We start from the raw sequence: 13346 nt of genomic DNA, 5'->3' as shown, positions 1-13346 counted from the left end.
TTGTTTCCCAGGGAGGTAGGGGCCCTACAGGAGGGAGCAGAAAGGAAAGGGGGCAGAGGCGTGGTCAGTGTGCAGGGTTGCCCAACAATCAGCTCATGTCCCATCCCTTGTGACAAATGAGCATGATGGAGCTGGGTGAAGCCTTGCCCTCCAGAGTAACACAGCATGGCTGGCCTTGGAAAGCACATCCTCTGGAAACCGGCAGAAGGGCTCATGGAGGCCTCATCACAAGCTGTGTGAGTCCTCTGCACTCCTCTGCTCTGCAGGGAAGAAGAGGCTGTGTGTAGCAGGAGGCCTACCTGCCTCTATTTCTAGGCTCTTTGCAGGGGCTAGCATTCCCCTTCCCCCATTCCTCCTATCAGAAATGGGGCAGCAGGTGGTGCCAGGGCCATCGCCCAAGCCCACCTTCCCATTGTTGGGTTAAGGGTCCTGAGTTTCCAGACTGGCACCCTGGTTGCCCTTACACTCCAGCATTCAAGGGTGTGGCCAGGCACCACAAAGCTGGGGAGCTTGGGGAGCCCCAGAAGGCTCAGCTGGGCCTGGTACAGACTAGGGAGTCACCACCCAGAGCCCGTTTCCTCCTCTTCAGATTCAGGGGATAAGATCTCAAGCGATAGTGGGGCAGGGACGGGTATACTATCCACTGCGTGTTTGTCATGTGCCAGCCCTACGCTTGTCCCCCTTCACACACCTCATTTCATCCTCACAACAATCCCGTGAGAGGCTCCGTGCTATCCTCCCCGAAACAGGCTCAGTGAGGTCAATTAAGGCCCAGAAGGGCACACAGCTGGTTTCCCTGCACTGTCTGAAATCAGACGGCTTCTTAGTTTATGAAAACAAATGAGGGGGCCCCAGGTATTCTTCCCTCTACCTCCCTCTGTGCTGCCTGATACCATGGCATGAATCAGCCTGTTCTTGCCTCTCTCCCTGTTTTCATTTATTCAACACCTTTTGAGCATCTACTGTGTGCTGGGGTCCCCTGAATTGCGAACTGTTTGAGGGTAATGACGGGCTTATTTAGTATTGAGCTCACTACTGGGTACTGAGCTTTCTGTTCAGCCCAGGGGACCCAGGGGAAGAAGATGTCAGTGGCACGTAAGAGGAATGCCTGCACTTCAGTCTTTGCGACCCTATGGACTGTAGTCTGCCAGGTTCCTCTGTCCACGGGATTTTCCGGGCAAGAATACTGGAGTGGGTTGGAAGCCCACTTAAGAGGTATAACATCAAGGGAGTGCCCTGGCGGGTCCAACAGTTAGATGCTTTCTCTGCCATGGGCCTGGGTTCCATCCCTGGTCAGGGAACTCAGATTCCACGAGCCACATAGCACAGCCCCACCCCCCAAAAAGGTATGCATCAAGGTAGTGAATGAAAGTGAAGGAAAGGGCAGAGACAGGGCTTGGGGGAGTTGGTGGAACCCTCCTCTTCCACACCCACACACACAGGAGGCTGGATCAGGGGGAGCACAGGCAGCTGCCTTTATTGGGGGCCATGGGCTGGCTGGCCCATATGTCACTCAAAGGCCACACACTTGATCTTGAAGTCACCACCTGCAGCCAGGTAGTTGATGGCCTCCAGGTTGAGGCGGTTGGGGAACTTGAATTCGTATCCATCAGGCAGCTTGATGGTTAGGTCTGTCTCGTTGAAGGAGACGCATACCTAGGGATGCAGAAGGGCAGTGAGCATGTGGACCCCACAGAGACCCTTGACTCCACGGCCACAGCTGCAGCATGCAGGTCCTAGGCCCTCCCAGAGCCCTTTCCTCACTCGGCCCTGACAACAGCCCTGCTTCATGGGTGAGGCCCTGAGGTTGGGAGAAGGGGATATTGCTCACTGAGGATCACACAACTAGTGAGGGAAGGGCAGGGATCTGGGAAGGGAGAGGAAGGGGGACCGGGGTTGGAGGGTTGGGACCTAGGTCTCTAGCCACTCAACCCAGCTCTGCCCCAGCCCACCCAGTGCCCTGATCCCCTGCCGCCCCCAGGCCCCAGCCCACCTCCGCGACACTTCCAGGCTGGAAGGGGAAGGCAGATTCCCTCTGCTCGGCCCCCCAGGCCCCACCGTCCTTGCTGTTACACACGATGGTGTTGATGTCCCCATGCGCTTCGAAACGAGGGTTGAAGTGCAGGCACAGATTGTTGTCATCTTTGCCCAGGTTCAGCGAGAAGCTAGGGGGTAACAGGTGGGCTTGAGGCTGCCCCCACCGGCTACAGCCCCCTCAGACCCTCTAGTCTGTGCCCCCCAGTCCGTGTGAATGCACCTCGCCGGGGAAACTCACTGAGCTGAGAAGCAGGAAACCTGGATTCTAGCTGTGTCCCTGCTTCCTCCTTGCTTTGTGCCCCTGAGCAAGTCCCTGCCCCTCTCTGGATCTCAGTATCCATATCTACACAGCCAAGGCTGCACAAAGAGCATCTCTTAAGGGTCTTGCTATGCTGACAGCCAGGACTCTTGCAGACATGAATGTGTGTCCCAGCCCCTTTGATCAAGGTCAGAGACTCCCTCCAGATGGCGTCCTCTGGGAGAGCAACTGTCCTGGCCGTCTTGTCTATCTGTAGCCCTGGTGCCCAGCACGAAGCGTGACACACAGCAGGTAGATGCTTAATAACTGCGGGGCTCATGAACATTTGCTGAGTGGAGCTAACAGCAATGCCTATCTCTGAGGGTTTGGAAAGAATGGCACAAGTGGTGCGCGTGAAACCTGCGGCTCTTTTATACGGTCAGCTGGTCATCATCGTCACCGAGAGATCCAGCATTTCACCTTCACACAGCAACCTCCCCCCTCCATGAACTGATTAACAAATAAGGGTCAAGGCGGTGGGTTGACTGATGCAAGGTCACAAGAGTCCGGAGAAACTAGGCCAGCTGGCCGAAAGAATGATGAGTTCAGGAAGAAGTGAAAGAAAAAAAACGGATCTCGGAAGGCGGGCAGCAAGGGTGACGCCCTTTCTTCCCTTCTCCCCGCCTCCTCAGGCCCCGCCCACACAAGGGGCGGGAGGAAGGCCAGTCGAGGTAGATGACGAGGCCGCAGCTGGTTCAGTTTAAGGATGAGACAATGGTGGGGGCGTCCAGACCCCGCGGAGAAAGTGACTCATCCAGCAGACACTGCCTCAGCGGCCGCGGACCTGAAACCTGCCCCCGCCGGAGGGAGGGGCCGGACCCAGCCAGCCACGCCCCTCAGCGGGCCCGGCTCCTCCCTCGAGCTGAGCCCCCGCCCCTGCCGCCCGCCACCCCAGCCCTCGTCCCCCTCACCTCTTGGCGTCTGCGGCCACCTCGCCCCGCACTCTGAGGCACTCCCCAGGTTTGAGATTCAGGTTGCTGGCGACCAGACCCTGCTAGACGAGACCCCGCCCAGCCGGGTTAGAGGACGCAATGGCGGGGGCGGGGGGTGTCTAGAGAGGTGGGTGGGGATTAAGGGGTGGGGTCGTCCCCTTTTTAGGGTGCTCTGACCAGGCCGACCTGAAGCCTGAGGAACCCGGCTGCAAGTTCTAGGCTCTCCATCTTTGTGTGGTCCTGGGCAAGTCCCTACTCCCAGCTGGGTCAATTTCTTGTCTGTAACAGGACTGAGAGTCTAAGAAGACAGGATCTAGAAGTTTCTGCCGTTTAGCCTGGGGATTTTAGATGCCATGTCTAGCCTGCTCCATTGCCTGCCTCGCTGAATAGATGGAGAGAGTCAACCTCCACATGGTCTCTGCGAGTTAGGGGCAAAGGAAGGCAAGTGAGGCTGTCTGTACATCTGCTGGAGAGGGAGAGGAAGAGGCCTGGAGCTGGGCGGTGTCCACCATCCCCTTCAAGGCCCTCTGTGCAGAGAGGGACAGGGGCTGGAGAGGAGTCCCCTAAGGAGCACAGTTAGACCCCTCTAAGAAGGGAGAATGGGCCCCGGGGTAGGAGCCTGCACCCTGGCTGGTTCAGGGTTAACAAATGCAAATGCAAAGCTTAACTGGTGTGAGTGGTTCCTCCTGCCAAAAACTTGAATCCTGTCCCTCGGGGCCTGCAGAATATTCTAGCTTCCTCCTTGATATCCCTTATCACACAGACACACCCCTCCTAGCCTGGAGGAAAGGGTCGTAGGGCACTCTCCCCTAACCTTCATCTGACCATCTGGACAGAATCACCCACTGCTGCGGGCTAACCTATACAGGCTACCCCCAGGGAGTGTGGCTCAGATCCTGGCCACTTTTCAGAGCTCTCTGGAGCACAGGGTGACTCTGCCCTGGCCCAGGGACTGGGGACAGCTGCAGGGGGGAAGGGAGAGGAGTTTCTATGGGGTGGAGGAGGGGGAAGGGAGAGTGTCCTGGGCACTAAGAAAATGCTCCCCCCGCCCCCATGTCCAGTCGGCCACACCCTTTCCACTCCCACTTCTCAAAAGAGCTGCAGTAAGTCAGACCATGGCAGAAATAATTGTGCTATCAGACTCTGGAGGAATCCAGAAATTTCTTAAGCCAGAGAAGGCCTTGGGGGACTGTGGCCCTACCCTCATTTTACAGACATGGCTACTGAAGCCCAGAAAAGACACTTGTTCAAGGCCGCACCACGGGAACTAGAACCCAGATCCTGATCTACCCTAGCTCTCCCCAGCTGAGCCCCCAGACCATCTCTGGGCCTTAGGGTAGGGGGGTCCGCATACTCACACAAGCCATGATTGAAGAGAGAAGGATGTTCCTGGAGTTTCGGCACCAGCTGTCTGAAGACTCTGCAGGAGAAATGGGCTTTGGGCCGCTCCCACTCTTTTAAGTGGACCAGACCCCGGTGAGTCCCGCCCCCTGGATGCTGAGCCAATTGTAACTCAGGAATGGGATGGGGGCCACAGGAGGCGGAGTTAATGGAATTTTGAAGCCAGTTCTGAAGCAGAGATGACCAATCGGAGTGGAGACCCCCCCCTCCCCCGTCATTCCTTCTTAGCCACTCCCACAAGGTCCAGGGTCCACCTCCCAATTCTCCTACCCCTTCCCAAAATTGTGCTGTGGCAAGGATTGGGGGAAGCCAGTGGAAAATAGTTTGAGGATGAATTAGGTCCAAGAGTTAGCGAGAAGAGGGCCAGGGCTAGCTGGCTGAGCTGGGGGGATACCCAGAGAAAACAGCTGAAGGGGTGCAGGGTCCCTCGAGAATTAGATCTGGGGTTCGAGAGGCTCTGTTCCTTGGCAGGGGCCAGGGCGTGGCCCACTCTGGGCGCCTCTGCAGAGGGCCCAGGACCCATTAACCACAAAGCCCTGCCTCCTCCGGAAACAGGGATTGCGGCTGCTGCTCTGCTCTTCACTAGCGCTAAAGAAAGGCTGGGCTGGTGCCAGGCTTGAGGCTGCCGCCCAGACTCGGGACTCAGGCCGCAGGCTTTGGCCCTCCCGAGGGCCCTGCTGCGGATCCTCCAGGAGCCCCTGCCTAACAGCTTCTGGCCTGTCCAAGAGGGTCAGGCCTGGAAGGAGGCCCACGGTGAGCCAGGCCATAAAAAGTTGGGGTCCCGGGTCTGTGCACCCGCCTCCATTTCTCCCTCTGACACCAGGCACAACTTCTTTTCCCCATCCGTTTAGCAGGTATTTTACCGAGCACCTATTATGTGCCTGGCCCTGAGCTGGCCTCAGAGGATTCAAAGATGAAGCCCTCAGTCCCTGCTCTCAAGTAGCTCTCTGTTGGGGGCAGAATTTGACTGTGAACCTAATTAGGAAGTAGCACGATGCTGGCTCTGGGAGAAGTCATGAGAAAGCACTGTAGTGGGGTGGTCCAGAATGGGAAGAATGTGGGTCTTTCCTTTTTTTGGCCACCCCACGTGGCATGCGGGATCTTAGTTCCCTGACCAAGGACTGAACCCGTGCCAACTGCAGTGGAAGGGCAGAGTCTTAACCTCTGGACTGCCAGAGAAGTCCTAGAAGGTCAGTCTTCAAGGATGGGTGAAGAAGCAGGGACTGGCATTCCAGCATGGGCACAGAAATGAGACAGTACACGTCTGGGGAACTGTGAGCATCTGGGCAACTGTGAGCATCTGGGCATGGCTGGAGTTTAGAGGGTGCTAGGGAAAGATGGGGTTATGAGTCTGGGCGGCCAATGGTACTGGATCATGAAGGGCCTCACGGAGGGGTTTGGGTATTGTTTGATCTGAGGGTGTTGGGTAGGCCACAGAAAGTTATATGAAGATTGAGTAGTGAGGCCAGATTTAGACTGCAGGGAAAATCACTGTAGCAACAGACTTGAGGGTGGGTTCAAGGGGTGCTCACCTCACATTCAGAAACCAAGTAGAGAGAGGAGCACGGGGAGCCCTGGGCGGGTGGAGTGGGGGGCTTGCTAAGAGAGGTACCAACAGGCCCTCCTTCACATCACTGTCCCCCTTCTGAAATTACCAGCACTGAAGAGCTAAGATGTGGACCAGGGGTGACTCACATCTAGAGGCCCTGCCCCAAGCTCGCTGCCTCCCCAGCCCCCATCTTCCTCCAGAGACGGAGGCCCACATTGGCACAGGAGGAGAGGGGAGGGCAGCGGGCTGAGAGGCAGGCCCAGAGAGGCTGGGTGGCACCCCCCTGTGAGCCCCTCACCCCTCCTAGACCAAGCCAACTGCCTCAGAAACCAACCAGCAAAAGTGCTTCCCTTTTTCCTCCAGGGCCTCCCTCCAGACCTCCGCATTAGGCAGGGGTGGGTGGTGCCCAGGCCCACTGCCTTTCCTCTGTGCTTCCCCTCTGAGGCCCACAGACACCCTCTCTGCCTGGACAAGGAATGAGGGTATTTCAGAAGGAGCCCTGGACCAAAGCCAGAGATGCTTCAGATGCAGTCCCTGCTGTGACAGCCATCAGGTGGGCCTGGCTGGCTACTCCCCAGTGCTGGGGCTCTTGGGGCCTCAGGAGCTGCTCCTTCATTTCCTCCCCCATCCTGGAAGATGGGGTTCGGCACCAGGAAGTGTATGTTGTTGGATGAGGGCTGCTTTACTCCTCTGTGGCATTTGGCCTGCTGAGGACTTGTAGGGAGATGAAATGGGACGGTGACATGGGGTGGAGGACCCCGGAAGGCCCCTCTGGGAGTCTGGAGACTCACATTCCTGTGCTAGCCCTGTCATGCCCTCCCAGGGCATCCCAGCAAGTTGCTTCTCCCTGCTTGCCTCAGTCTGCCTGTCTGTGAATTGGGCATCAGCAGCCCTGCTCTCTTGCACAAGGTTAGCGCAAGGTAGAGTTCAGGTCTGTTGTATATTCTTAATAAATGATTCTTTTGTTCATAGAGTCTCAGAAGGGTTTTGCCTTCTTGTATCTTCTTCCAGACTGAGTTCGCTTTCCTGGGTCAACATTTCTGGGAGGCCACCCTCTCACCCCCACGTCATCCCTAGGTAGTCCCCCTCTCCCCAGGCTCTGGTGGGGAGTCTCTACAGAGTCCAGTGTCCCCTATAAATAAGAGGGACTGTTTTTCTGGGGGTGGGGGGCAGGGACAAGCTGCTTTATACCCCACCCACCCACCCACAGTCTCAGGGCTTTCTGCTGGTGGCGTCCACTTATCTGTTAGACCCTGTGCCAGGTGCTTCGCTTTCGTACGTTATCTCATTTCATCTTCACCTCCCTCCTGAAGCAGCCACGTGGGTCGGACTTCTGCACAGGGAAGCTGCTCTGGGGCCCTGAAGCGAAGCTGACATCAGAATCGGAGAGGAGGAGCAAGTCCTGATTTGGGGGCTACCGGGCTGTAACTCCAGCCAAGGTCCTTGTACTCCCTGAACCTGTATCCAGGCCTGGAAAGTGGGGATGTTACCCATCTGCCTGGAGTGTTATAGGAGTGATGTGAGGGGGGCTGAAAGTCAGCTCTCTCTCCTGCACTCTCCAAGGCCAAGCCCCTCCCCGTGCAGAGACTCTCCTATGCCTCACTGCAGTGGAGGCAGCCAGCTGTCTGGAATTCCTCCATCCTGCAGCCTGGCCCTACGGGCTGGACCTTGGCTGCTGCTGTGAGAAATGAGTTGAGCTTGTCCAGACAGGAGATCCAGGCCAGCATGGCTCTTCCAAGGCTGCCGGCTCCCACCCAGCCCCCAGGAAGGCTGTGGCTCCTCCAGCTGGCCGTGGTGGGGAGGGCTACCAGACCCCCTGACATACCCTCTGCACCCCCAGGCAGCCTGGCCGGCCAGCTCCAGAGCTCCTTCATTTAATGATCTGGAGACCACCCAGAGAGGGTGGCCATTTGGCCAGGGTCACATGGGGAGCTTGGGCTGCAGTGCTTTCATCTGCTGAGCCAAGGGAAGAACAGTGTGATGCTGGGATTCTTGGACCTCAAAAGTGATCTTTCCATGAAGGATCGGAAGGACTAGTTGGGGGATGCCCCCAACTTCAGATACTTTCCCAAGCAGATTGTGCTGAAGCCCACCTCCTCACTTGCCTGCTCATCCTTTCTCAGCTCCCTGCCTTTGCTTGCGCTGCTCCATGTGCTCAGCCAGCCATCTCCCCAAACACAGGGGGCTCTGTCACTTTGCCTTCCCACCTAGTGTTGGTCCCTCTCTGAACACAGGCCCCAGCTTGCCTTTGGAGAATCACCTCTCCTCTCGTATGAGGTCTAGGTGAGGTCCAGACCCTGTCCTTCATTATCCTCCAGGGCTCAGGCATGAGTCTTTTTTTTTTTTTTAATGGTTCTTTGGTATGTGTGTGTATGTGGGCAGGGGGCGGGTGACATAATTATAGACTCAGAGGAAGCTAAGAGCTTTTTAAGAGCTTAGAAAATATTTGAGACTTGAAGAAAAAAAAAATGTGTTGGCCCCCAAATACTAAGACTGCAGAGCTGAAGTTAATAATGTTTACTTTGGTCAAACCTAACCCTTGCTAGTCATAAAAACTGTATTACCTTTGAAAACAATTTTGTGGGTGGAATTTTCTTCTTCAAAAGCATGTCCAAGCCTTCCTAGAGATTGATCACTCTTACATTAGATCCCCATAGCCAAATAATCTCTAAAATGAAAGTATAAAAATCATTGGAGATATGTATAGTTCAGTTCAGTTCAGTTCAGTCACTCAGTCATGTCTGACTCTGCGACCCCATGAATTGCAGCACGCCAGGCCTCCCTATCCATCACCAACTCCCAGAGTTCACTCAGATTCACATCCATCGAGTCCATGATGCCATCCAGCCATCTCATCCTCGGTCGTCCCCTTCTCCTCCTGCCCCCAATCCCTCCCAGCATCAGAGTCTTTTCCAGTGAGTCAACTCTTCACATGAGGTGGCCAAATACTGGAGCTTCAGCTTTAGCATCATTCCTTCCAAAGAAATCCCAGGGCTGATCTCCTTCAGAATGCACTGGTTGGATCTCCTTGCAGTCCAAGGGACTCTCAAGAGTCTTCTCCAACACCACAGTTCAAAAGCATCAATTCTTCGGCGCTCAGCCTTCTTCACAGTCCAACTCTCACATCCATACATGACCACAGGAAAAACCATAGCCTTGACTAGATGGACCTTTGTTGGCAAAGTAATGTCTCTGCTTTTGAATATACTATCTAGGTTGGTCATAACTTTTCTTCCAAGGAGTAAGCGTCTTTTAATTTCATGGCTGCAGTCACCATCTGCAGTGATTTTGGAGCCCAAAAAAATAAAGTCTGACACTGTTTCCACTGTTTCCCCATCTATTTCCCATGAAGTGATGGGACCAGATGCCATGATCTTCATTTTCTGAATGTTGAGCTGTAGGCCAACTTTTTCACTCTCCTCTTTCACTTTCATCAAGAGGCTTTTAGTTCCTCTTCACTTTCTGCCATAAGGGTGGTGTCATCTGCATATCTGAGGTTATTGATATTTCTCCCGGCAATCTTGATTCCAGCTTGTGTTTCTTCCAGTCCAGCGTTTCTCATGATGTACTCTGCATATAAGTTAAATAAGCAGGGTGACAATATACAGCCTTGATGTACTCCTTTCCCTATTTGGATAAGTATAGTAACCCCCCCATAAATATATTTAATGGGGGCTGTGGATGCATTTTAATGTTTTCTATAAATGCTTGGGACCGATGTATCAGGAGAGTTTGGGGCTGCAAGTAACAGAAAACTCAAGGAAAACTGCTTTAAAATTAAGAAAAATTCACATACCAAGCAGTCTGGAGCTAGGAGGTTTCCATAGCAGATTAATTCAGTGGCTCAATGAAATCATACAAGATCTGGGTTCCTGTCTGATCATGGACTATGGCCATATAGAGAGTCCTCACTCTTCTGCACAACCACAATCCACAGTTAGCCCCTGCTTTTAGGACAGACAGTGTAAAAGATTTAAGATGAACTGTCTTCACATCTGTAACATACTCTCGAACAAGCCTGTTTAAAAATGTCAGTATACATACAGAGCAACTAAGCAAACAGGACAAATAGAAAACAACTGGGAATGTAGATGAAGGGCATGAGTGTTCCTTGTGCCATTCTTACACCTTTTCTAGGAGAGGGCAATGGCACCCCACTCCAGTACTCTTGCCTGGAAAATCCCATGGACCGAGGAGCCTGGTAGGCTGCAGTCCATGGGGTCGCGAAGAGTTGGACACGACTAAGCGAATTCACTTTCACTTACACCTTTTCTGTTGGTTTGAAACTTTTATAAATTAGGAGCTTTCCTGGTGGTCCAGTGGCTAAGACTCTGCGCTCCCAATGCCGGGAGCCTGGGTTCTATCCCTGGTTGGGGAACTAGATCCCACATGCCACAACTAAGAGTTCACATGCTGCAACTTAAGATCCTGTATGCCACAGGTAAGAGCTGGTGCAGTCAATAAATAGATAGTAAACAACTGAGGGAGTGTGACATAGTAAGAAACGTGTATTTGGTTTATAACCCTGGTTCCTGACCTAGAGCTCCTAAATCCTGTGGAATTTCCTGGGTGATAGGAGCATTTTTTGTTCTGATGAGGTGACTCTTGGTGGGCACTTGGATGGCTTCAAGGTGGGGGCTGGTCACCAGAAAGATCAAGCAGTATTCAGAAGCTTGGGACTTTCAGCTCCGCCACCTGTCTTCCAAGAAGGGGAGAGGAGCTAGAGACTAATGATCTATCATGCCAACATGATAAACCCCCTCCATAGGAATCCCCAAGCTACACAGTTTGGAGATCATCCAGGTTGGTGGACACGCCCACATGTTGGCAAGGTGGCACACCCTAACCCCACTGGACAGCAACTCTTCTCAGTACCCTCCAGGACCTCACCCTGTATAGGTCTTCATCTCGCTGTTCACTGGAATGCTTTGTCATATCCTTTATTATAGAATAAACTCATAATCATAGTTTCCCTGAGTTTTGTGAGCCATTGTAACAAATGATCAAACCTGAGAAGGGGGTTGTGGGAACCTCTGATTTATAGCCGGTTGATCAGAGTACAGGTAAGAACCTGGCATTTGGGCCTGGCACTGAAGTAGGGGAAAGTCTAGGGGGGCTGAGCCCTTAACCTGTGGGGTCTACACTGACTCCAGGTAGTGTTGAAATTGAATTAGGTTGTAGGACATCCAGGCGGTATTTGCAGAAAACTGGAGAATTGCTTGATGTAGAAACCTCGCACATTTTGGTGTCAGAAGTACTGTATCCTGTGGGTAAACAGCTTTCCCTTTCAGTTGGTGTCAGAGAAGTGGGATTTGCTACAAAGGCCCTGGCTCATAGAAATGTGTGGGTTGAAAAGAGAAAGTATGAAAGGGCAAGGGTGAGGAACCTTTGATTCCTAGGTGGTCACGTGGTCATCCATGCTCCAAGCAGCAGTGCAGCCTTGCCTCTAAAGTAAACCTAGAATTCTCTGGCACTGCAGTGGTTAGGACTGGCAATTTCATGGCCCAGGGCCTAGATTCAGTCCCTGACTGGGTAACCAAGGTCCTGCAAGCCACGCAGCTTGGCAAAAAGCAAAAAAATTATGTGCCTTCTTAAAAATTTTTAATTAAATAAAGGTAAATGTTACCAGTGGAATTTAGACATGGCTCCAAGTCCTGGGGAGTCAGCTAAATGGATGCATAAGGAATTGCGAAAAAAGTAAAATTTACAGACCTGTAGTTATGATTAACTGTAATAGATAAAATGAAATCAAAAGGGAGTGCTGTGTGGGACTCTGATGCTAGACTAAGCTCAGATTTATTTCAGCGAGTCTGAACTTTGGCCCTTAACTCAAAGCCACTCCCAGGGGGAAAAATTATGGCAGGAACAACAGAAGGTCCCTCTCAGGCTTCTGTTCACCAAGAAAGTAGTCAACAGGCAGGGGTGGGGGTGGGGTGAGGCAAAACTAGGAAACTATTGAAACCAGGGGGTATAATGTGAAGGAGTTGTTTTATCAATCGGTGTCATTGGTTTCCTGAAATATTAGCTAGAAATCTAGTGAAGACCATATGGTATTCATTGTGCTGTTCTTAGACTTTTTCTGATGGTTTGCAACCTTTAGAGGTCTAGGGAAAATACCCTCAAGTGCTTCCCATTTTCCTGAAGCAGAGTCACAGAGCAGAGAAATATACTGGGCCATGCCTTGTGATCACATAATGGCTGCAACCGCTTCCACATCCAAAGCCCGTAAGAGTGAGAGGATGAGGGGGATGCACCTGGAGGGTGTTGGACCACTTCACGGGGCAGCCAATAAACTCCTTTATGCCTTAACCAAAAGTCACCAGAAAAGCACATTTGCTCCTACCTCCTGATGCAGCCAGACTCAGTCAAGCACTCCATCTTCCCAAGAGGAACCACACTGAAGAGAATTTTCCAGACCTCGAAGTCCCATCCCTCACTTTACAGATGAGGAAACAGGCTGAGCAGGCAAGGGGCTTGTGCAAGCTCAAGTGATAAGTGTTATCAGTGACAGTCAGGCCTGCCCATCAACCAGCTTCTGGCTGGGCACCTGCTCTGGAGGCGGCCCTGGGAAAGCTCGAGGCCAGCAGGGCAGACAGTCACAGCAGCAGCCCAGGTGTGAAGGATGCGTGAAATCCCGTGGAGGGGTGTGCACTGCATCTCCCCCGAGCTCCTGGAGGAGGGCAAGGACCTGTCTCCCCCTTCAGTCTCTATAGAGCGGGGCTGCAGCCTCTCAGAGTCAACACAAGTTTCAGCCCCACTCAGGTGGTCACACTTTCTAGGTGTGTGCCCTTCTGTAAGCTAACATCACCTTTTTGATCCTCGTTCCCCAAGGAGTAAAGTGGAATGAGTAATGCAAGCTTGCTGGATTTTCCGAAGGACTGAAACATATTGTTATACAAAGACTTAGTGAGGCGGACGCTCCCTGGTGGTCCAGTGGTTGACTCTGCACTTCCAGTGCAGGGGGCGGAGGTTCAACCCCTGGTCGGGGAACTAGATTCCACATGCCATGTGACATGGCCAAAATTTTTTTTAAAAAATAAACTCAGTGAGGCATAAAGTGCTATTAAGCTAAGGTACCACTCTACACAGAGAACATGCTGGAACTGGGGTGGATCATTTCACAGAGGGA

At 53.0% G+C, this 13346-nt stretch overlaps 1 protein-coding gene across 2 annotated transcripts; it reads right to left on the bottom strand.

Annotated features, from left to right (window-relative positions):
• Nucleotides 1–1451: 1451 nt before the first annotated feature.
• LGALS1 (galectin 1) lies at nucleotides 1452–5639 on the bottom strand. Of its 2 annotated transcripts, none has more exons than XM_069581582.1 (4): nucleotides 4626–5639; nucleotides 3247–3326; nucleotides 1994–2165; nucleotides 1452–1656 (listed from the first exon to the last, which is right to left on the bottom strand). In XM_069581582.1, exons 1-4 carry the CDS (start codon nucleotides 4632–4634, stop codon nucleotides 1510–1512), a joined length of 408 nt encoding a protein of 135 aa, XP_069437683.1. In that variant the 5' UTR covers nucleotides 4635–5639; the 3' UTR covers nucleotides 1452–1509. The 2 variants fall into 2 exon arrangements, with proteins under 2 accessions (XP_069437683.1, XP_069437682.1); XM_069581581.1 differs by having other exon boundaries at nucleotides 3247–3329; nucleotides 4626–5605.
• Between the last annotated feature and the right edge of the window lie 7707 nt (nucleotides 5640–13346).

This window comes from Ovis canadensis, chromosome 3 (assembly GCF_042477335.2).
Source record: "Ovis canadensis isolate MfBH-ARS-UI-01 breed Bighorn chromosome 3, ARS-UI_OviCan_v2, whole genome shotgun sequence".
In the NCBI taxonomy this organism is placed as follows: Eukaryota; Metazoa; Chordata; class Mammalia; order Artiodactyla; family Bovidae; genus Ovis; species Ovis canadensis.
Note: the sequence above shows the minus strand (reverse complement) of the source record. Positions and strands in the feature narration are given on the sequence as shown.

What these genes read in the sequence shown, in the direction of transcription:
- LGALS1 (XM_069581581.1), bottom strand. An exon ending in GTGGCCGCAGACGCCAAGAG is followed by an intron (nt 2,166 to 3,246) that starts GTGAGGGGGACG and finishes GTTACCCCCTAG; the next exon opens with CTTCTCGCTGAACCTGGGCA. An exon ending in AGCCTGGAAGTGTCGCGGAG is followed by an intron (nt 1,657 to 1,993) that starts GTGGGCTGGGGC and finishes CTGCATCCCTAG; the next exon opens with GTATGCGTCTCCTTCAACGA.